General features: G+C 43.5%; 1 protein-coding gene across 1 annotated transcript in view; it reads right to left on the reverse strand.

Moving 5' to 3' along the window:
• LOC132403613 (collagen alpha-1(VII) chain-like) overlaps positions 1–22904 on the reverse strand; it is a 414548-nt gene that overhangs the window by 349551 nt on the left and 42093 nt on the right. The window contains exons 2-4 of the mRNA XM_059987065.1: positions 12554–12734; positions 9409–9568; positions 13–106 (exon numbers count right to left, since the gene is read on the reverse strand). Of these exons, the coding sequence (XP_059843048.1) occupies positions 13–106; positions 9409–9568; positions 12554–12734 (435 nt within the window). The remainder of the gene's footprint in view (positions 1–12; positions 107–9408; positions 9569–12553; positions 12735–22904) is intronic.

Genomic DNA, 22904 nt, shown 5'->3' on the forward strand with positions numbered 1-22904 from the left:
CAGGTCACTTACCGACTGTAAATACAGTCGCTCCGTTATTGTGCAGTCTCTTCGCTGGGTCATCAACCGAATCTGCCGATTTTCCATCAGTGATCAAAATTACAATCTGTTAAAATTTAAACATAGGAAATGAAGTTAAGTGACTGAAAGATCTGTGGCACAGGGATGCATTTACTGGAATTCTTGTCAGGAATATTCAGTTTCAAGAAGTAATGTATTTTTGAGAGAATTAGTAAAATGCTTTTGCGTCAAGTAGACTAACACATCGATTAAACACAGTTACTTGGCCCCGAATCCCTGCAACAGTTTAGTAGGTCGGCAAGTTGGTGTTTGCAGTGACAAATTGGCAGTGTGGGTAATGAGGCAACATTGTCTGTTAATCAGCCGCTTCCTGACAGGTCAAAACAACCAGGTAGTGTAGGAGCCTCAATAGAATACTGAGAGCAGTTTTCTCTCTAACCCGTGGTCAGTTCTGAGGATGGGTTTCCCCTGGGAAGTGCAACCAAACCCAGGGGCTTAGTGGCAAAGTACTAACGAGAGGGAGGGCAATCGGTACAGGGGATTCTATAGGCAGGCAGACCGATTGGAGAAGTGACTTCAGTCTGTGATGTTGCATCCTGGATGCCAGAGCGAAGTGTATCATTGAGCAACTGTAGAAAGTGCAGGGGCAGAGAGGGGTGGTGGGAGGAGAGAGAATAAACAAGCAGAGGTTGTTGTCCACATTGCTAGGGGATATTTCAGCAGAAAGCTAATTGAGATCTTCCACTCAGAATTTTAAAAAATTGACGCAACATATCGATCAACTATAAAGGAGGCAAGGCAGTGGCTATTTTTCATTAGGAGTTTGAGGAGATTTGGTTTGTCAACTATAACACTTGATAACTCATACAAATGTACCACGGAGAGCATCACTGTGCGGTATGAGGGGGGAGGGCTACTGCACAAGATTGAAGTAGATTGTAGAAAGCTCAGAGATGTGCACTGAGCCCACTGCTCTACTTCTCTCTTTACCCATGACTGTGTGGCTAGGCATAGCTCAAATGCCATCTATAAATTTGTTGATGACATGACTATTGTTGGAAGACTCTCAGATGGAGATGAAATTGTGTACAGGAGCGATATACCAGCTAGTTGAGCGGTGTCGCAGCAACAAACTTACACTCAACATCAGAGAGACAAGGAGCTGATTCAGAAGGGTAGGAAGAGGGAACATATACCATTCCTCACTGAGGGATCAGAAGTGGAGAGAGTGGGTTTTTCAGGATCTAACCTGGACCCAGCATATTGATGCTATTGTAAAGAAGGCAAGACAGTGGGTATATTTCATTAAGAGTTAGAAAAGATTTGGTTTGTCATCCAAAACACTCAAAAACTTCAAATATACCACAGAAAGCATTCTGACAGGCTGCTTTACTGCCTGATTTGGGGATTGGGGAGGAGGGGGAGCTACTGCACAAGATCGAAGTTGCATAAACTTGTAAAATTAGTCGGCTCCATCATGGATACTAGCCTCTGTAATATCCTAGACATGTTCAAGGAGCGGTGCCTTAGGAAGGAAACATTAAGGACCCCCACCAATCAAGTCATGCCTTGTTCTCATTATTACCATCAGGAAGGAGGTACAGAAGCCTGAAGGCACACACTCAGTGATTCAGGAACAGCTTCTTCCCCTCTGCCATCTGATTCCTAAATGGACATCAAACCCATTAACACTACATCACTCACAAAACGCTGGTGAAACACAGCAGGCCAGGCAGCATCTATAGGAGAAGTACTGTCGACGTTTCGGGCCGAGACCCTTCGTCAGGAAGTCAGGAAACGTCAACAGTGTTTCTCCTATAGATGCTGCCTGGCCTGCTGTGTTCCACTAGCATTTTGTGTGTGTTGTTTGAATTTCCAGCAAGTGCAGACTTCCTCCTGTTAACACTACATCATTAGTTTTTTATTTCTGCTTTTTTTGCATTATTTAATTTAAATAAACTATTTATGAGATATATATATACACACACTCATTCTAATCCAGTTTTTCTCTTTATTTATCATGTATTTCACTGTACTGCTGCTGTAAAGTTATCAAATTTCATAACATATGCCAATGATATTAAAGCTGATTTTAATTCTGATTCAGATTCTGTAATCTGCCATGTTAATACCTGTGACTTCCAACAATGAGCAGAGAAGTATATTTGTTTTTAGATTAATTTTATTCATCACAGGTATGTCAAAACAGAGTGGTTAGTGGAAACCAATCAAACCACTCAGAGACTGAGCACAGACATTGACACTGTACAACGGGCCATCCACCATAACGAAGTTCTAAGTCAAAGGAAGTACATCCAATGCTTTCTTAGGAAACCAGCAAGGATGTACAATCTTGTAATGATAAAAAAACTAATGAAACTAAATCAGGCAATATAACTAAATAAGCGATCTAAGCATTAGCGACCTTAAATGTTCCGATTAGCATTCTTAAGCGTTCAACAAAACATATCATTCCAGCTGCCTCCTGCTCTACCCAGGGTCAGAGCCATCTCTATTTCCTGAGGAGACTGAGGTCCTTTAACATCTGCCGGACAATGCTGAAGATGTTCTACGAGTCTGTGGTGGCCAGTGCTATCATGTTTGCTGTTGTGTGCTGGGGCAGCAGGCTGAGGGTAGCAGACACCAACAGAATCAACAGACTCATTTGTAAGGCCAGTGATGTTGTGGGGGTGGAACTGGACTCTCTGACAGTGGTGTCTGAAAAGAGGATGCTGTCCAAGTTGCATGCCATCTTGGACAATGACTCCCATCCACTCCATAATGTACTGGTTAGGCACAGGAGTACATTCAGCCAGAGACTCTCTCCACAGAGATGCAATACTGAGCATCATAGGAAGTCATTCCTGCCTGTGGCCATCAAACTTTATAACTCCTCCCTCAGAGTGTTAGACACCCTGAGCCAATACTGGAATTATTTCCACTTGGAATAATTATTATTTAATTATTTATGGTTTTATGTTGCTATATTTCTTCACTATTCTTGGTTGGTGCGACTGTAACAAAACCCAATTTCCCTCGGGATCAATAAAGTATGTCTGTCTGTCTGTAAACTGACTTAGACAAAGCATGAATACGTAACTGTACTCATTCACTACTGCCACGCACAACAGGAAGTACAATACAGACAGGAAATAGATGTGTGGCACCTACATGTGGCACTTGTATCAGGTTAAATCAGCTAGGATTATGCTGGGGTCAGCCCACAAGTGCTGCCACGATTCTGGCACCTCCACTGCATGCCCACGACTTACCAACACTAGCCGGACATGTTGGTAATGTGGAACCTGGAGCAGCCAGCCGAACTCCATGCAGTTACAGACAGCAGTGGGAATGGAATCCTGGTCAGTGATCACCGGCACTGTAATGTGATTGCGCTAACTACCATGTAGGAGGCCAGCAGAGGTTAATGTGTGACTGGAGAGATGATGCTGGAGGGAGCACTTTGGCTAACTCAAGATTTGGGACCTGACCTCAGCAGCAATGTCATCAATGGAAGCTGCGCTGATGAATGAAGTCTAAACTAATTTACCATGCTGTTGTTCAGAAGAAGATAGCGTTGAAAAGGAGAAAAAAAAATGGATGCATATGGAATTGGGAGAGATAAATAGTAACAGAACAAATAATAGTATATTTTATTTAGAGATACAGCACTGTACAGGTCCTTCAGGCCCAACAAACCCGTGGAAGGAAACTGGAGCACCCAGAGGAGACTCACTAAGTCACAGGGAGAATGTACAATCTTCCTACTGGCAGCATCAGGAATTGAACCAGGGTCTCTGTGTTCTAATAGTGTTTCACAAACCATGCAATCCGGTTTTGGTTTTACACAGAACCAGACAGAAAATACCATCAGGTCTGAGCGCATCGTATGAACTCCAAAACTGCACTCACCAAGAAAGCAATCAATCAGAAGGGATTATAATGTTGCGGCACTAACAGAGGCATGGCTGAAAACAGGATGGGAAGCGTTGTAAAAATTCCTTGTTACAACGTGTTCTGGCCAGATTAGGAAGGAAAGGAGGAACAGGTAAAGGAGTGGCAGCACTGATCATGGAGAATTTCACAGTGCTGGGGAGACATTTCCAGGAAAGATCAAGGACAGAAACTGTTTAGAAATAAGAAACAACAGAGTTGTGGTTACACCAGAGCAACCATTCTGCAACGTACATGCTGCCAACTACTGGGAACAATATCGAGAAGAAAATTTGTAGGAAATTACGAAATTTTCAAAACTCAAAGTTCAAAAATTGTGGGACTTCCTAGTATCCACATGTACACTGGAACAGCAACATAATGAAGGGCAAAGAGGGCATTGGGTTTCCAAATTACGTTGAGGAAAGCTTTCTCGATCAGGGTCTTTCTGATCCCATGTGAAAGGTTGTGTTCCTACCTAGAGTCCTGTTGGAGTCCGTGATCTGCAGCTGCACTCAAACTGCAGTTCTTCAAAGTGGCAGGTTCCCGCTCTCGGAGCTCACCGAGCGGCCTAACATTTTCGATTTTTCCAGGTTTGGCCTGGAAGACGTGCGAAGCCCTGTGGCAAACCCGTTTCCTCGCTGGCATCACTGACTGAAGCATCGTGGGACATCGAGACAGCAGTACATGCTGCTGTCGAAATAAGCAAGGTTGCGGATTGTAACATCAAAATAGTGAGCTGTTGGTCTCCCCCTCGCAGTGGCAGTAGCAATGCTTCCCTCTCCCTTGTCAGTGAGAGATAGAGCTTGTGGCATGTCAAAGTGTTGAGGTGGACAGTGTTTTTTTTTTGGTCCTGGTCTCTTTGGAGGCTTTTCTGTCACTTGTATTGTTGGGGGGGGGGGTGTTGCTTTTGTTGAGGTAAGTGGGGGGGGGGGAGGCTTGATCTTTCTGTCATTCATTCTTTGGGGTCTTTCTGCTGTTTTGTGGATGTCTGTGAAGAGTAAGAATTTCAGGTTCCGTACTGTATACATTCTGATATTAAATTGAACCACTGAACCTTTGAAATTGAATGAGCCATCCAAGTATCTGTGAGAAATATTCTGGAAACAATATAGGCCAGTCCAATTGCAACAGGCATTTTGAACTGTCTGAGAGCAGATCTTCCTGCAGCCTGAACAGTGAGAGTTCCTCTTGTCCTTACCTACGAACCCATCAGCCTCCACATCCAACACATCATCCTCTGCAACTTCCACCTTCACCAAATGAATCCTACCGCTAACCATATCTTTATCTCCCCTCCCCACTTTCTGCAGGGATTGCTCTGTCCGTGATTCCCTTGTCCATTTATTACCTCCCCCCCCACCACCACTAATCTCCCTCTAGGCAGTTATACCTGCAAGCAGCCTAAACCCCCACAGCTGCCCACACACCTCCTCCATCTCCATTCAGGGCCCCAAACAGTCCTTCCAGGTGAGTCAACACCTCAGCTGGGAATCTGCTGGGGCCGTGTATTGTGTCTGGTGCCCCAGCAGATTCCCAGCTGAGGTATTGACTTCAGGGTGGAGCAGCAAAATCTTATATTCTGTCAGCCTCTAACCTGATGGTGCAAATATCGATTTCTCCTTCCGGCCTCTTACCTCATCTCATCTGCCTATAACTTACCCCCCGGGTGCCCTCCTCCTTCCCTTTCTCCTATGGTCCACTTTCCTCTCCGGCTCTGGATATTCCCTCCAACATGGCTTCACTCACCACCTTCTGGCTGCACTCCTCCTCCTCCCCCCACATTTTATTCTGGCCTCTTCCCCCTTCCTTCTCAGTCCTGAAGAAGGGTCTTGGCCTGAAACATCAACTGTTTATTCATCTCCATAGATGCTGCCTGACCTACTGAGTACCTCCAGCATTTTGTGTGTGTTTTTCTCTGAGTTTCCAGTATCCGCAGAATCTCGTGTTTAAAATTTCACGACACATGTCAGTGATAATAAACCTGATTCCAATTCTGAGGGAGTATGAAAATACTACAGGTGTCTGCTACAATTTTTTCTTGATTCATACTGGAATTTCTATTGAGTGGTACATTCTAAATGCCATTACGCTGTGACAGAAGGTAAGGAGGTAAGACAGTGGATTGTACAAAAGTTAGTCTGGCATACGCTGTCAGAACACGGTAGTGGCATGGTAGCATAGAGGTTAGCACAAATGTTTATGGTACCATCAACCCCGATTCAATTCCTGCCACTGCCTTTAAGGTGTTTGTGCATGGGTTTCCTCCCACAGTCATACCGATTGGTTGGTTAATTGGCCATTGTAAAGTGTCCCACGATTAGACTAGGATTAAATCAGGGGATTGCTGGGTGGCATGGTTCTCAGGCCTAAAGGGCCTGTTCCACATAGTAGATAAAAGAGAACATATTAGTCTATAAATAATAATAGTAACTGAACACCTAGGAGCCTTTCTTTTGATAAAAAAAAATCTCTCCCATCCGTCCAACAATCTCATTGACCCCCTACCAACAAGCAGAAGGTACCAGAACATTAGGACAAGGATTACAAGGAAATAGCTTCCTCCTCAGGCCATGAGATGTCTGAACTCCCTGCCACCACCCAGGTCCAGTAGCATTACACTGTTTACTTTTTAAACTTGTGTTGTAAATGCTTCTTATGCCAAATGTCAGTCTTCTGAAATATATTATTATTATATTACTTTGTGTGGTGTGGGTTGTATGAACTGTGTTGTGCACTGAGGTCTGGAGGAAATTTGTTTTGTTTGGTGGTATACAGGTGTACAATTGAATGACAATAAACTTGAACTTGAAAAAAGTCCAGATGGATTTGTTTAGGATAATCTCATTTCTCACAAGTCTGAATGAATTCCCTGAAGGGAGCGCAGACCTCCTGACCTCACAAGAGATTGCTCCTCAAGCTGAAACTTATGGATTTGAAAGCAATTTACTGACCTGCTTGGAAATTTGTTAAGTAGGAGATTTTAAAAAAAGGGATAAAGAGCTTTACTCTAGTTGATGGAATCTGACCAATGGGGTCCAGCAAGGGTGAATGATGGAATCAAAAACCACATATCCAATTTTGACAGTTGCACAAGATGGACAGCATAATAAGCAGTGGAGACTGAACCATTAATTTCAAAATAAAACAAAAGATCTGCACGGACCTTAAGGCGACATCACAGAATTTGTTCTAAATCATTTAAAGCAGTTAGCAATGGAGGTGCTAAATGGTTTAGAATTCCTGTACTTACTTGCTGGCATTTAGGACAGCAATGAAGATCCTCCATCTCCATCTGTATTTCTGTAAGACCTAGGTGGAGACTCTGGAATACTGTCATACACAGGTATAGAACCAATTCTTCATTGATGTTTCCATAACAATTTTTTTTTGCTCAGTCAGGGTTCCCTGAGGACTGGAGAACCACACTAAGTTTGGCCTCTACCCTTTGACCTGTTTGACTTGGGTGACCCTACCAAGAGCCAAAGCACAAGGTCCTGACTCCAGCCAGCATGGTTCTCTGGGTCACTGAGGCTCCAAGCCTCAACAAGGTTGTGGTTCTCTTGGAAGAATACTTCCAAATGCAGAAATTCTGAAGTCTATTTTTCAAATAGCAAATGACATGAGATCAAGCCTACGTAGATCATTAAAACGTCATGTTGAGGTACAAAAAAAGTGTTAGTAAACCATGAAAACATGAGAAGACGTAAATCTTAAGAGGAATTGGATCAAGCATGGAGGAGAGTGAGCAGTTCTGGACACAGTACTCCTGGAAGGACACTATGGCCTTGGAAGGAGTGGAGTGGAAATTGACCCGCTTGATATTTCCACTCCAAAATACAAACAAAGAATATCTGAGTGAAATTTTCAAGATGTTAAGAAAAGCTGATGGTAAAATAAAGCTGTTTTCGGAGGAGATTGGGACTGTGAGGTAAGGGGGCAGAGTGCCTTGTCTAAAAATTAGAATTTGACTTTTAAGGAATCAGGTTAAAAAATACTTCTAAATGCAGAAATTCTGAAGTCTGTTTTGTAAATAGCAAATGACATTAGATCAACTGTTCATTTTAGAACTGAAATGTAGGTATAGGATACAGCCCTGTTGTGGTCAAATGGGATTAGTGCAGATAAGCAAAATAAAGTTGATATGAACCTTTGTTGGGCCAAATTGAGTATTTCTGTGCCGTGCCATTCATATTTTTTTTATAAACAAAAGCATTAAGGTATATTGGAAAAATGCAGACATGTGGAACCCAGTTAAACGATCTAATTAAGCAGCATAATGGGCTTGAGCAGCTAGGCAATCTCTGTGACCATGTGCATCACTGCAGGGAGACGTGTAGATCGTTCCAAAACTTATTTAAATAGCACAGACCCATTCCCTAAAATATGCAAACGCCTTATGGAGATGCTGTATCACAGATCTTCAATCAATTTTCCAAACAACCTTGGTTAGTTTACATCTATTTATCAGGCAAACTCAATATTGGTGTGATCTCAGTCCCCTTAGTCAGTGAAGATGTAAAGATGGTTGATGACTAAACACAGGAGGCCAATTAGAATCAGATTTAATATCACTGCCATATGTTGTGAAATTTGTTAACTTTGTGGCAGCAGTACAATGTAATACATAATAATAAAACTCTATAAAGGATCTAGTGACAAACAGGAGAAAATCTGCAGATGCTGGAAATCCAAGCAATACACACAGAATGCTGAAGGAACTCAGCAGGCCAGGCAGCATCCATGGAGAAAAGTAAACAGTCAATGTTTCAGGCTGAGACCAGTGCTTTCCCGGCGTATATAACAAATAAACTCCTCTCGGTCTTCCAGCTGGATACAGGTATCAATTTTAATCAACATTTCAATGCCAAACTCTGCCACCTTCATCAGGGATGACGCATCATTTTACTGTCTCATTTTCTAAATTTAACATATATTGTGCATCATGTCAAATCTAAAGAAGAGCAGATTGAAAGAGCCATGTCCTGGGTGACTGTGGTCCTTAATGATAGATGCCACCTCTTTGGGGCATTGCCTTTTGAAGGTTACAACTTTCTATGGCTTGTTCCAATCCTATGCAGTGGACCCTCCATACCATCCCATACCAGCTCAACATAAAAATTAAAATGCTGTTACTCCTATTCTTCTGCATATTCTTGCTCTTCGGTTATTTATAGTCTTCCCTTTAGAAAGTTACCGTTGAATTTAGGAGTGATAATCCATTTGTCTCACTGATGCAGGGCCTTCACTACTAAGGATATACTTAAGCCCATTAGTATAGCAGCGTAGAGCAAATGGTACACAGCAAAGCTACATCTGGCTAGAGAGTGCTGGATTCCAAAACTTAGTCATTAAAATGACAAAAGTACCACTCCGGAACGTTAACATCCTTCATTGCAGAGGGAACAAAAACTACCTGAATAAACAAAGGCGACACACAGAATAATTACCAACCTTTGGTGTGTTCTCTCTCGTCACTGATTGGCTGAATACAGATTGTGTAAGAAAGTCAAGGGCATTTCCTGTTTTGGTGTTTCCCCCTTCAAATACAAGGTGTCTGAGGGACACCAATACTTCTTCAATCGTCACATAGTCCGTAAGTGCAATTGCTGTTCTAGAAGCAAGAGTTAAAGTGATAATATGGTTAGGTCAAAGGCAAACCATTGGTCTTGTTTCCTTATACAGTTAATGTACGAGGAGCATTTGATGGCTCTGGGCCTGTACTTAGAAAAGGCAAGGCGAGACTTGTCTGAGGGAAGGAAGAGATCCACACTTACATCAAGATGTGCTAGCATTGGAGAGGAGCCAGAAGAGGTTCACAAGAACAATTCCAGGAATGAAAGGGTTAACATATGAGGAGTATTTGATGGCTCTGGGTCTATACTTGCCGGAGTTTAAAAGAATGAGAGGGGATCTCATTGGAACCTGTCAAATATTGTAAGGCATAGATAGGGTGGATATGGAGAGGATGTTTCCTATAGTGGGTAAGTCTAGGACCAGAAGACACAGCCTCAGAATACAAGGGCATCCCTTTAGAAAAGTGATGAAGAGGAATCTCTTTTTAGCCAGAGAGTGGCAAATCTTTAGATTTCATTGCCACAGATGGCTGTGGAAGCCATGTCATTGGGTATATTTAAAGCAAAGCTTGAAAGTTTGTTGATTAGTAATCTTTGACAACCTTACGGGGAGAAGGCAAGAGAATGGGGTCAAGAAAGGTAATAATCAGCCATGATGGAGCAGCGGAGCAGACATGATGGGCCGAGTGGCCTAATTCTGCTCTTAGATTATATGGTCCTATGGATGTTAACATATTCTAACCTTAATATGTTCTGCTAAGTGTTTCTTGGCCCTTACCGTAGGTTATTGGATCATTTAACAGGACATATCTAGGACCAGCAAGAGGAGAGAGGTCCTGTATATCATAATAGGGAAGGGAGCTGAAGAGAACACCTCAATTTCAGCACAGGGAGATAAACAGGCAACAGAATTCTGTTGGGCATCTAACATCTATCTCAGGAGGAAAGCAAGCATTGAATGTCCAAACTCTCCAAGTCTTTTCTTTTTCCCCCCAATGACTATGAGTTGTTAACAAAAAAAAAAGCACAATCTGGAGGGAAAAGTTTCTACATTTTCCTTGCTTTTCATGGCACATTAGCAAAGTGGTTAGCACAACATTTCACAGTACTAGCGACCCTGGTTCAATTCCTACCACATCCTGTAAGGAAGTTGTACTTTCTGTATGACTCTGAGTTTCCGCTGGGTGCTCTGGTTTCCTCCCATGGTCCAAAGACATACCAGACGGTAGGTTAATTGGACATTGTAAATTGTCCCCTGATAAGACTAGTGTTAAATCAGGGTTGCTGAGCAGTGTGGCTCAAAGGGCCCAGGAGGGATTGCTTCGTGCTGCATCTCAATACACTAAAAGCATTAAATCATCTTAAACTTTGTTGTTTTTCTGCATTGCAGGTAATACAAAAGCCTTGCAGATAATCCCAAATTTCTTCAAATCATAACATGATCATGACTGGGTCATCTGATTTAGCTGATATGTGAAGATAAGCTCTACTTGTCACATGTATATTGAAACGTTTCATTTGTGCCAGTGATTATCACTGTCCAAGGGTCGTGCTGGACACAGCTTGCAAGTGTTGCCCCACAGACAACTGACACTAACACTAATTGTTCTGTTTTGCAACTTCAAAACATTAAACTAATTCAAAGAGGACATGGAGGTCCGGGAAGAAAGGTGTAACTTTGCCTCTTACTGTACTTTAAGCAAGACACACGTATATCATGTGGTAGTTAGTGGTAGTGTGATGACATATGCAATTAACATTTTATTCATATAACCCATAATTACTTAAATGAACAAGAATGCTTAATCACACACACACACACACACACACACACACACACACACACACGATCACTCAATATAACTGAAATATTAAATGCACAACACTAACCATAGTGTTTTGGGACTGTGGAGGGAATGAGAGCACCTGGAGGAGACACTCATGGTGACTGGGGGAACGTGCAAACTCTTTACAGAGAGCAGCAGAAACTGAGTCCTGATCAATAATTGATCGCACAGTAAAACATGGTGCTAACTGCTACGCTGCTGTAGCTGTTCATATGAACAAAGGCCAGGACATTGGGGAGCACCCTCATTCTCTTTCAAATTGTGTACAGAAGAGCTTTCTAATCAGTTCATCTTACCCCAGCCCTGCAACTTCTTTATTTTGAATATGACTCTGCATTCGCCAACCATTCAGGAAACGATCCAGCATCTGTTTTATCGATTCGCATAAAAATTAGGTTTCTCAGGTTGTCAACTTGTCACTCGGCATGGATACCCCTTCTTCAGTTTACTGAAAGACCTTAAATATTCAGATATCTATTCAATATTCCCTTAACTTTCTTTGCTGCAAGCGTATTAATAAATAATATATTTAGTCCTGCCTCTCCCCTTCTCCTATTCTATTTGGTAGTCAGGGAATCCTGTACCCCAAGGCATCCCTCTTAGTAGGTTGCCAGGGAAAAACAGCACTGATAAATACAAGGTGCAACTAATGTGCAGATACTGAAGAGTTAGGAAGGGAATTCCACTAACCATAAAACACAAGATCTAGGACCAGAATCAGGCCATTTGGCCCTAAATAAAACTCTATTTTAAAGGTTTCCAGTACCTGCGGTTGTTTTAACAACAATTTACTGTAATATTCTGACCGATTACATCATGGCTGATCCATTTTTCTCTCAGCCCCAATCTCCTGCCTTCTCCCCGTACCCCTTCAGCCCCTGACTAATTAAGAATCTATTAACTTCTGCGTTAAATATACCCAAAGACTTGGCCTCCACAGATTCACCACTCTCTGGATAAAGGAATTCCTCCTCATCTCCATTCTAAATGGACATCCCTCTATTCTGAGGCTGTGTCTTCTGGATCCACTTGCTGAGAGTTTAGAGGATAACAATTAGTGCAACATAGGGAACATGAAGGGTGGAAACACTAAAAAGAGATAGAGAATACTGAATATGAGGAAGAAAATTGTTGTACTGGTAGGATGACTAGTAAAATTATGGATCATTGGCTTACCTGGGATGGTCACTGTACAGTATGGCTCCAAACCGGACGCCACTCTTCCCTATCGGAGCCTTCCTGAATGAAGTCACGATGCCGCTGAGGAATTCTTTGATACTCTGGAAGTCTTCCTCTCCCATACTCCATGATTCATCCACAGCGAAGATTATATCAGCCGTAACTGCAGTGAGACATCCTGAAACAACATACAGAATCGAGGTTAAATATGATGCGCAAGAGCAAGGGGAGATGACAGAGATTCTGCAGATACTGCAAATCCAGATGAACACACACAAAATGCTGGCGGAATTAGCAGGTCAGGTAACACCTATGCGGAGGAATAAAAGAGTTGGTGTCTCAGGCCAACACCCCTCTGTAAGGATAATGGGATTCACTGTGATGGAAAGCCCTTCAGTGTTTCACCCCTAAAGGTGCACTTTGGAATTGCAGTCACTCTTTCAAAATAGGCCACATTACTGAGGCCCTGCCTCACACTGGACTTCAAAACATTATCACAAATGAACAGAAAATATTCAATAACCACTATTCTAAAGAAGAATTAATTTTGGACCTTTCACAGCTTTAGGACACCTGTACTAATGGGGACAGATGTTGTGGTGGGATACGAACTCCTAATGGGCTTAACAAGTACAGTTCAATTATGGGAATCTGAGAACTTTAAAACCCTTGACTGTGGGCATCAATTGACACATTTGGAGTATGCATATATAACATTGCTATTCTAGTAGGATGGCAGCTCGTATGTGCACAACAGCCTCTCGGGAGGCCAATCAAAGGTGCTTTTTCCCTTGTTAAACGTGTTTTTATACATAGGAAGACTATTCTTTACTCCAATAACTACCTGTACAGCAGATCCATCGCATCAGTGTTTACAGTAGCCTGCTGGAGTGACGTAAGAGCCAGCCGGCGGTTCAGAGAAGGCAAGTCAGCCTGTTGGGTCAAATTGTAGGCTAGATATTCCTCTGGAGATTGGACGACATCTACTAAGGCTGCATGGTCTAGGCCGGGGGTCGGCAACCCGCGGGAAACGGGTCCAAGTGGCTCTTTCAGTGGTAAAGGTTGCTGACCCCTGGTCTAGGCATATGTATACATTTCAGTGTTTTTGCATAAGGGGGAGGTGAAAACCAGAATTAAAAAGTCTATTTGATCACTGGGGCAACAAAGTTGGGATAAGGAAAAGGAAGCATGGAAATTATATAAAATCCAGAGGATGTTGAGAAGTCATCTGGAAGATGGGTATAAAAGGAGAGAAGTGATACATACACACATTTACATATTGGACATACTAATTTGAATAATTCCCTGTTCAGAATTAATACGCATGATATTGGTTTTTGTCAAGAAACAGTGCAGCACATTTTGTTTGAATGCAGATCCTAAGAGGTGCAAAGGAAACATCTAATTACTGAATTGAGATCTTTGGGACAGACAGAGATCAACATGGAAAGTTTGTTAGGATATCACTGCCATCATAATGTACATAAGTGTGTCTTTGAATTTCTGAAAAGCATCAGAGGTTTTGATATTATCTGATGATTTTTCAGGAGGGGAAATTTAGTGAGTATACTTCCGTCTCTGCATTTCACTCCAACTCAGTAGGTGGCGGTGAAGCACCTTATGTTGGTCTGCCAGCGGCCATTAAATGTTACAAGACGACGACGAAACGGGGGTGGGAGCCGCTGGCAGGGAAGGAGGAAGAGCCAGTTGTGGGGGACTCACTCTGAAGGGAGAGGGTTGCCATGGATAGGGGAGAGGGTCAGTCGGAGACGGGGGTGAAGGATGGCCAATGTGAGGAAACTTAAGAAGTCTGTGGAAGGAAATGATGCAGACAGGTGGGGAGAGCAGTGCACTGTGGGATTGATCAGGAGCTGGTCAAGAGGTCCAGGCAGTGACTCTGCTGAAATGTAAGCAGAGAAAGCGTGATGGAACACCACAAAACACCCATCTTGCAAGCCCTGGAAAGTTGATGCTGTTTTGATGGCATCAAAGCAGCCCTCAGCCATTCGTTGAAACCCAGGGGGTCCATGGCATTGACAAGCCTCACTGAATGGAACAAAAGGCACCAGGTGTTCAAAGGCACTCTTCATGCTCAACAATTGGGAACAACTGGATCCAAGAATCCTGAATCTACTTCAAACACACAAGGTACTCCACCGTACTTAACCTTTGTTTTTAACCCCCAAAGTAGTCTAAAACTTGTAGCACACACACACGTGGCAAAATGCATTGCAATTTCTAAGCACCACACACAAAATTCTGGAGGAGTTCAGCAAGTCAGGCAGCATCTATGGAGGGGAATAAACAGTCAATCTTTCGATGAAGGGTCTTGGTCCGAAGCATCGACTGGTTATTCCCCTCCACGGATGCTGCCTGATTTGCTGAGCCTCTCCAGCATTTCTTGCGCTGTGCTCAAAATTTCCAGCATCTGCTGAATCCAAGCTTTAGGTTATATCTTCAGTGCAGCTTCCTGTCAGTAGATGGCAGTGGCTGACCTTGTAAATGGAGAAGAACACTGCAACCCGGGACACCTCGACTCCTGGGTAGAAATTTCTATCGGTGAATCTACATAACAAGGAACAGTAATAATCTCTTTTAGTGCTCTGGGCATTACCGTTATTTCTGTCTGTGCTGATATCTTCAATGAAAGCCTGAGCATTCCATATTTCACTATTCTCTCAGTAAAGAAGTTTCTCTGATTTGCCAGTGATTGACTGTAATTCAGAACTTTGGATTCATCTCTTATTGTAAAGATAGTGTCCACACCAATTCTATTAAACTAGGGGTTCCCGACCTTTTAATGCCATGGACCAATACCATTAGGCAAGGGATCCGTGGATCCCAGTTTGGGAACCCCTGTAAATCCTTCCAAGATCTTTATTAGGACAACCTTCCAGTTCTTTCTCCCCCTGTATTATCTGGCTGTTCCTACTCTGCAAAATCAATAGAGAGTTTTCTCCACTCCTGGATTTAGATGTGTTTAATTAACCAGTCTGTGTTGGTGGTGTGGACTTCAGAACAAGAGGTCCTGGGTTCAAATCTGGCAGCTCCTTGCATGCTCTCCGTCCACGGTGAGTTGAGCGACTCGACCTTGAGGATTGTGGGCGTTGTATGTTGTCGCTGGAATGTGTGCCGACACTGAGAGTGTGCTGGGGCAGACCACAAGTGTGATGATTGCTGACACAAATGACACATTTCTCTTTAGATTTCTATGTGCTCAATGTAATCACAGTACGATTAATAATTCTGAATCTGAATAGAAAAGGAAGAGGCATCACAGGTTACAAGGACAACTTCAAGGGTCTGATACTATCGAAGAAATTTAGTTCAAAAGTTCACTACCGAAGATAAAAATACTGTAATGGAAGTCATTGGTGAGGATGGTTTGGACCCGAATGCTGGTGTATCCGAGGCTAGGATCGAGACATGGAATAACACTGTTCAAGAACTGAGCGCAAAACAAAATGCTAGATAATATCTCTGGTTGCACTTCCGATTGCGCAGTGAACCTCGGTTCATGTGCTCTATAAATACTCAATCCCTGGCGCCGAAAACTCATTGCCAATTAGCAGAATGTTCCCCATCGACAACCTGGGAGGCAGTGGGACTGATGGTGATGGGGCTGAAAGGAAGGTTTTAGTATGGAAATGTGGAAAGTAGGATTAACCTTGAGGAGGGCACATGGCCCTTGTAAAAAAGTCCATCCATACTTTCTACTTTGATGAGCTTTGAGTAAACTATTTTACACCTGGAGAGTCTCCGAGGGAGTAAGACAATTATGCATGACGTCCCTACAGAATGGCTGCAACCTGAAGGAAGTTAATCAGGCCCTTCAAAGGGCTGGCTTTAAAACCAGGAAATCTAACAATGAGAAACCCATCACCACTGTCTGCCTTCCCTATATTTCCATGGTTTCTGGAAGGAACACCAGGATCCTGAAGAAATACCATCCACAAACCCGTAAGTCACAGTCTATGCAGGTCAAAGATGATCTGGGACTCAGGCTGACTGGCAATTGTTTACAGGAATCCCTGTGAATGTGGAATGGCGTATATCAGCCATACGGGTCTCACAGTGGAAATCTGCATCAAGAAGCACAGGAAGTGCATCGTTTGGGTTACCCAGAGAAATCGGCAGTAGCAAAGTATTGCATTCACAGTGGCTAATGGCTTTTGGGACAACCTGGTAAAGGAGGCCTTTGTTAAAATTCTTTTCCTCTGGTTTTATTTCAAAGACGAAGGTCCAGCTTGAAGTAAGACCTGGAATTCAATTGTAAACGAGGTGGGAGAGTGGAAACCTGATTGGATGAGGATTAACCAATCAGGAGGTACAGACAACAGGGCTATAAATAGCACCGGACCGACTTGCCCAGGCATCATTCCTGATGAAGAAAGCTGTTGACTAGACAATCAAGATTTGATTAGCTCAGACTCAGCAGAAAGCAGCTGATTGGGAAATCGAGGTCAGGTGACCAAGCAGTTTGAAAAGCTCAAACAAATAAATAGAGGGTTACCTCAAGCAAAGCGGCCAGTGAAGGAGTGGAGATTTGAGGCTTTGACTCAAGAGGCGAAGGACGAGCTTGTTCCCAGTTAGTCTTTGCAATGCCTCCTGAGACGGTGATCTGCCTCTCCTGTGAGATGTGGCAGTCTTGGGGGAACTCCCCTCTCCCTCAGAGTCACATCTGCCTGAAGTGCTTGCGGCTGGGCGATCTGGAAGACCGTGTGAGGAATCTGGAGCAGCAGCTGGATGACCTTTGACTCATAAGGGAGAATGAGGCAGTCATAGATGAGAGCTACAGGGAGGTAGTCACACCTGGGCTGCAGGAAGCAGGTCATTGGGTGACAGTCAGAGGGGGGAAGCGAAGGAGAGTAGTTAGGTAGTGCAGAGCACCCCTGTAGCCATTCCCCTGAATAATAAGTTTACCATCCTGGATACTGTTGGAGAGGACGACCGACCAGGTGTGAGCCATGGTGGCAGGGCCTCTGGCACTGAGTCTGACCCTGTGGTGCAGAAGGATGGGACGGAGAAGAGGAGAGCTGTCGTCATTGGAGACTCTATAGTCAGGGGAACAGACAGGACATTTTGTGGATTTGAGAAGGACACCCGCATGGTCTGTTGCCTCCCGGGTGCCAGGGTCCGGGATGTCTGACCGGGTGCATGACATCCTGGTACGAGAGGGAAAGCAACCAGAAGTCGTGATACATGTTGGTACCAATGAAGAAAGATGAGGTCCTGAAGTGTGAGTTTCGGGAACTAGGCAGAAGGCTGAAGAACAGGACCTCAAGGGTGGCGTTCTCAGGATTGCTGCCAATGCTACGTGATAGTGATGGTAAGAATTGGAGGAGATGGCAGTTGAATGTGTGGCTGAGGAGTTGGTGCATGGGGCAGGGTTTTAAATTTTTGGACCATTGGGATCTCTTCTGGGGAAGGTGGGACCTGTACAGATTGGATGGGTTGCACCTGATCTCAAGGGGGAGCAATATCCTTGCTGGTAGGTTTGCTAGCATGGTTCGGGAGGGTTTAAACTAATTTGCAAGGGGGATGGGACCCAGAGCAATAGAGCAGTGAAAGAAGTGCATGGAGTAAAGCCAGATCTAACATACAGAGAGGCTTTGAGGAAAGAGCATCAGAATAAAGGGTGTAAAGGTAGTAAGGAAGAAGGGCTAAAGTGTGAGTACTTCAATGTAAGAAGCATCAGGAACAAAGGTGATGAACTGAGAGCTTGGATACATACACGGAATTATGATGTAGTGGCATTTACAGAGACTTGGCTGGCACCAGGGCAGGAATGGATTCTCAATATTCCTGGATTTCAGTGCTTTAAAAGGGATGGGGGGGGAAGGGGAGGAGGGGTGGCATTACTGGTCAGGGATACTATTACAGCTGCAGAAAGGGTGGGTAATGTAGCAGGATCCTCTTTTGAGTCAGTATGGGTGGAAGTCAGGAACAGGAAGGGAGCAGTTACTCTATTGGGGGTATTCTATAGGCCCCCTAGTAGCAGCAGAGATACCAAGGAGCAGATTGGGAGGCAGATTTTGGAAAGGTGCAAAAATAACAGGGTTGCTATCATGGGTGACTTTAACTTCCCTAATATTGATTGGCACTTGATTAGTTTCAAGGATTTAGATGGAGCAGAGTTTGTTAAGTGTGTCCAGGATGGATTCCTGTCACAGTATGTTGACTAGGGGGAATGCCATACTAGATCTAGTATTGGGTAACGAACCGGGTCAGGTCTCAGATCTGTCAGTGGGTGAGCATCTGGGGGACAGTGACCACCGCTCCCTGGCCTTTAGCATTATCATGGAAAAGAATAGAATCAGAGAAAACAAGAAAATTTTTAATTGGGGAAGGGCAAATTATGAGGCTATAAGGCTAGAACTTGCGGGTGTGAATTGAGATGATGTTTTTACAGGGAAATGTACTATGGACATGTGGTCAATGTTTAGGGATATCTTGCAGGATGTTAGGGATAAATTTGTCCTGGTGAGGAAGATAAAGAATGGTAGGATGAAGGAACCATGGGTGACAAGTGAAGTGGAAAATCTAGTCAGGTGGAAGAAGGCAGCATACATGAGGTTTAGGAAGCAAGGATCAGATGGGTCTATTGAGGAATATAGGGTAGCAAGAAAGGAGCTTAAGAAGGGGCTGAGAAGAGCAAGAAAGGGGCATGAGAAGGCCTTGGCGAGTAGGGTAAAGGAAAACCCCAAACCATTCTTCAATTATGTGAAGAACAAAAGAATGACAGGAGTGAAGGTAGGACCAATTAGAGATAAAGGTGGGAAGATGTGCCCAGAGGCTGTGGAAGTGAGCGAGGTCCTCAATGAATACTTCTCTTCAGTATTCACCAGTGAGAGGGAATTTGATGACAGTGAGGACAATATGAGTGAGGTTGATGTTCTGGAGCATGTTAATATTAAGGGAGAGGAGGTGTTGCTGTTGTTAAAATACATTAGGACGGATAAGTTCCCAGGGCCTGACAGAATATTCCCCAGCCTGCTCCACGAGGCAAGGGAAAAGATTGTCCACGGGAATGGTACCGGAGGATTGGAGGGAGGCGAATGTTGTCCCCTTGTTCCAAAAAGGTAGTAGGGATAGTCCAGGTAATTATAGACCAGAGAGCCTTACGTCTGTGGTGGGAAAGCTGTTGGAAAAGATTCTTAGAGATAGGATCTATGGGCATTTAGAGAATCGTGGTCTGATCAGGGATAGTCAGCATGGCTTTGTAAAGGGTAGATTGTGCTTAACAAGCCAAGTTCTTTGAGGAGGTGACCAAGCATATAGATGAGGGTAGTGTAGTGGATGTGATCTACATGGATTTTAGTAAGGCATTTGACAAGGTTCCACATGGTAGGCTTATTCAGAAAGTCAGAAGGCATGGGATCCAGGGAAGTTTGGCCAGGTGGATTCAGAATTGGCTTGCCTGCAGAAAGCAGAGTGTCATGGTAGATGGAGTACATTTGGATTGGAGGGTTGTGACTAGTGGTGTCCCACAAGGATAGGTTCTGGGACCTCTACTTTTTGTGATTTTTATTAACGACCTGGATGTTGGGGTAGAAGGGTGGGTTGGCAAGTTTGCAGACAACACAAAGGTTGGTGGTGTTATAGATAGTGTAGAGGATTGTCGATGATTGCAGAGATACATTGATAGGATGCAGAAGTGGGCTGAGAAGTGGAAGATGGAGTTCAACCCAGAGAAGTGTGAGGTGGTACACATTGGAAGGACAAACTCCAAGGCAGAGTACAAAGTAAATGACAGGATATTTGGTAGTGTGGAGGAGAAGAGGGATCTGGGGGTACATGTCCACAGATCCCTGAAAGTTGCCTACAGGTAGATAAGGTAGTTAAGAAAGCTTATGGGGTGTTAGCTTTCATAAGTCAAGGGATAGAGTTTAAGAGTTGCGGTGTAATGATGTAGCTGTATAAAACTCTAGTTAGGCCACACTTGGAGTATTGTGTCCAGTTCTGGTCGCCTTAGTATAGGAAGGATGTGGAAGCATTGGAAAGGGTACAGAGGAGGTTTACCGGGATGCTGCCTGGTTTAGAGAGTACAGATTATGATCAGAGATTAAGACAGCTAGGGCTTTACTCTTTGGCAAGAAGGAGGATGAGAGGAGACACGATAGAGATGTACAAGATATTAAGAGGAATAGACAGAGTGGACAGCCAGCGCCTCTTCCCCAGGGCATCACTGCTCAGTACAAGAGGACGTGGCTTTAAGGTAAGGGGAGGGAAGTTCAAGGGGGATATTAGAGGAAAGTTTTTCACTCAGAGAGTGGTTGGTGCATGGAATGCACTGCCTAAGTCAGTCGTGGAGGCAGATACACTAGTGACGTTTAAGAGACTACTAGACAGGTATATGGAGGAACTTAAGTTGAGGGGTTATATGGGAGGCAAGGTTTGAGGGTCGGCACAACTTTGTGGGCCGAAGGGCCTGTAATGTGCTGTACTATTCTATGTTCTATGAAGATGGCAGAGTTTGTCATCGAAACATCGGTTATAGTTGATACTGTACCCGGCTCAAGCCCAATAAGTGTTTATTCATCATATATGCTAGGAAAGCACTAGATCCTTTTTCATCCTGATTGAGTACTCAGCATCAGAGTGAACATATGTGGTTAACGGTAAGCTGATTATGAAATAAGCAAAGATCGATCACAATGAACTGAAAATTGAAGGTAATTGTGAGAATTCAGCAGGCCGTTTGCAGAAATTTAAGAAAAGGCATGGCATTAAATTTTTAAATCATCTGCTTTAAAAAGTACAAGTACCTCAGGACTCACACCATCAGGTTCAGGAACAGTTATTACCTCACAACCATCAGGCTCTTGAACCAAAGGGGATAACTTCACCCAGCTTCTTTTGCCCCATCATTGAAATGTTCCTACAACCGATGGACTCGCTTTCAAGGACTATTCATGTCACGTTCTCAATATTTACTGCTTATTTATTCTTTGTGTATTTGCACTCTGGTCGAACACCCCAGTTAGGCAGTCTTTCACTGATTCTGTATGGTTATTATTCTATAGATTTATTGAGTATGACTACAAGAAAATGAACCTCAGAATTGTATATGGTGGCATATATGTACTTCGATAATAAAATTTAATTTGACTTTGATCATGAAAATCTAACACCAGAACAAGTCCACAATGCTGATGGATTTTATCTCTTAAATAAACCTAAATACAAAGTAAAATGCAAAAACAACGCACTGTAACCTTTTGATCAAACATGGCATCGTAGAGGGAGACTGAAAGCCTGCCATTGTTTGATGTTCAACAGCTGATTCGGGTATTCTCCTGTTGCTGTGTTTGTTAACCTGCACACATTATACTTTCATTATGTTAATGGTCTGTAATAATTTTTACTGTTAAGTATACTTGTGTGATGAACAAGTGTAAGACCAAGACTGCTTACCAGTAGCACACAAATTCAGTCAGAAATGATGACGATCACAAGCTATCTCATTATATATTCCAAAGTCCAAAATACTTCCAGCTCCAAGCATTTCAAATAATGGGAGCACAACCGAATTCCCATTCCCGTTCCAATATGTCGGTCCATGCCTCCTCTTGTGCCATGATCAGGCCACACTCAGGGTGGAGAAGCAACATATTCCATCTGCGTAGTTTCCAACCGGATGGCATGAACATCAATTTCTCCTTCTGGCGAAAAAAAATCCCTCTCTCTTCCCTCTTCTATTCCGCGCTCTGGCCTCTTCTCACATTACCTATCACCTGCAGCTGAGTCCCCTCAGCTTTCCTTTCTCCTATGATCTACTCTCTTCTCCCATCAGATTCCTCCTTCTTCAGGGCTTGACCTTTCCCACCCACCTGGCTTCACCTACCACCTTGTAGCAGCTTGTACCTCCCCCTACCTTTCAATTTGGGAGTCTTCCCCCTTTCTTTTCCGTCCTGGTGAAGAGTCACAGCCTGAAACGTCAATAGTTTATTCATACCCGTAGACGTTGCCTGATCTGTTGAGTTCCTCCAGCATTTTGTGTGTGTTGCTACGAAAGATACAACATAAACACAAGCACTTTTTCCCCTTTTAACTATTGATGTTTGCTAAAAAATACATACTAAATCCACGACAACTGGAAGTTCTGGATGCAGGAGTTGTAGTCACTTAAAAACGCAGATGTTAACTCAGATTTTCAGCATGTGGGAACTTGAACGACTCAGAGAGAAACTGGACTGTGACCAGTACTGACCTGTTTATGCGGCCAGATTCACTGTCAGTCAATAAGCACCTTTAACATTGTGAGCCAGATTTGAAGTGGGACTCACTCGTTGGTCTGTTGATGGATTTCGGTTTGGTCTCCTGATAGCTTTGTGTCTACTTGTGG

Source organism: Hypanus sabinus, chromosome 13 (assembly GCF_030144855.1).
Source record: "Hypanus sabinus isolate sHypSab1 chromosome 13, sHypSab1.hap1, whole genome shotgun sequence".
In the NCBI taxonomy this organism is placed as follows: Eukaryota; Metazoa; Chordata; class Chondrichthyes; order Myliobatiformes; family Dasyatidae; genus Hypanus; species Hypanus sabinus.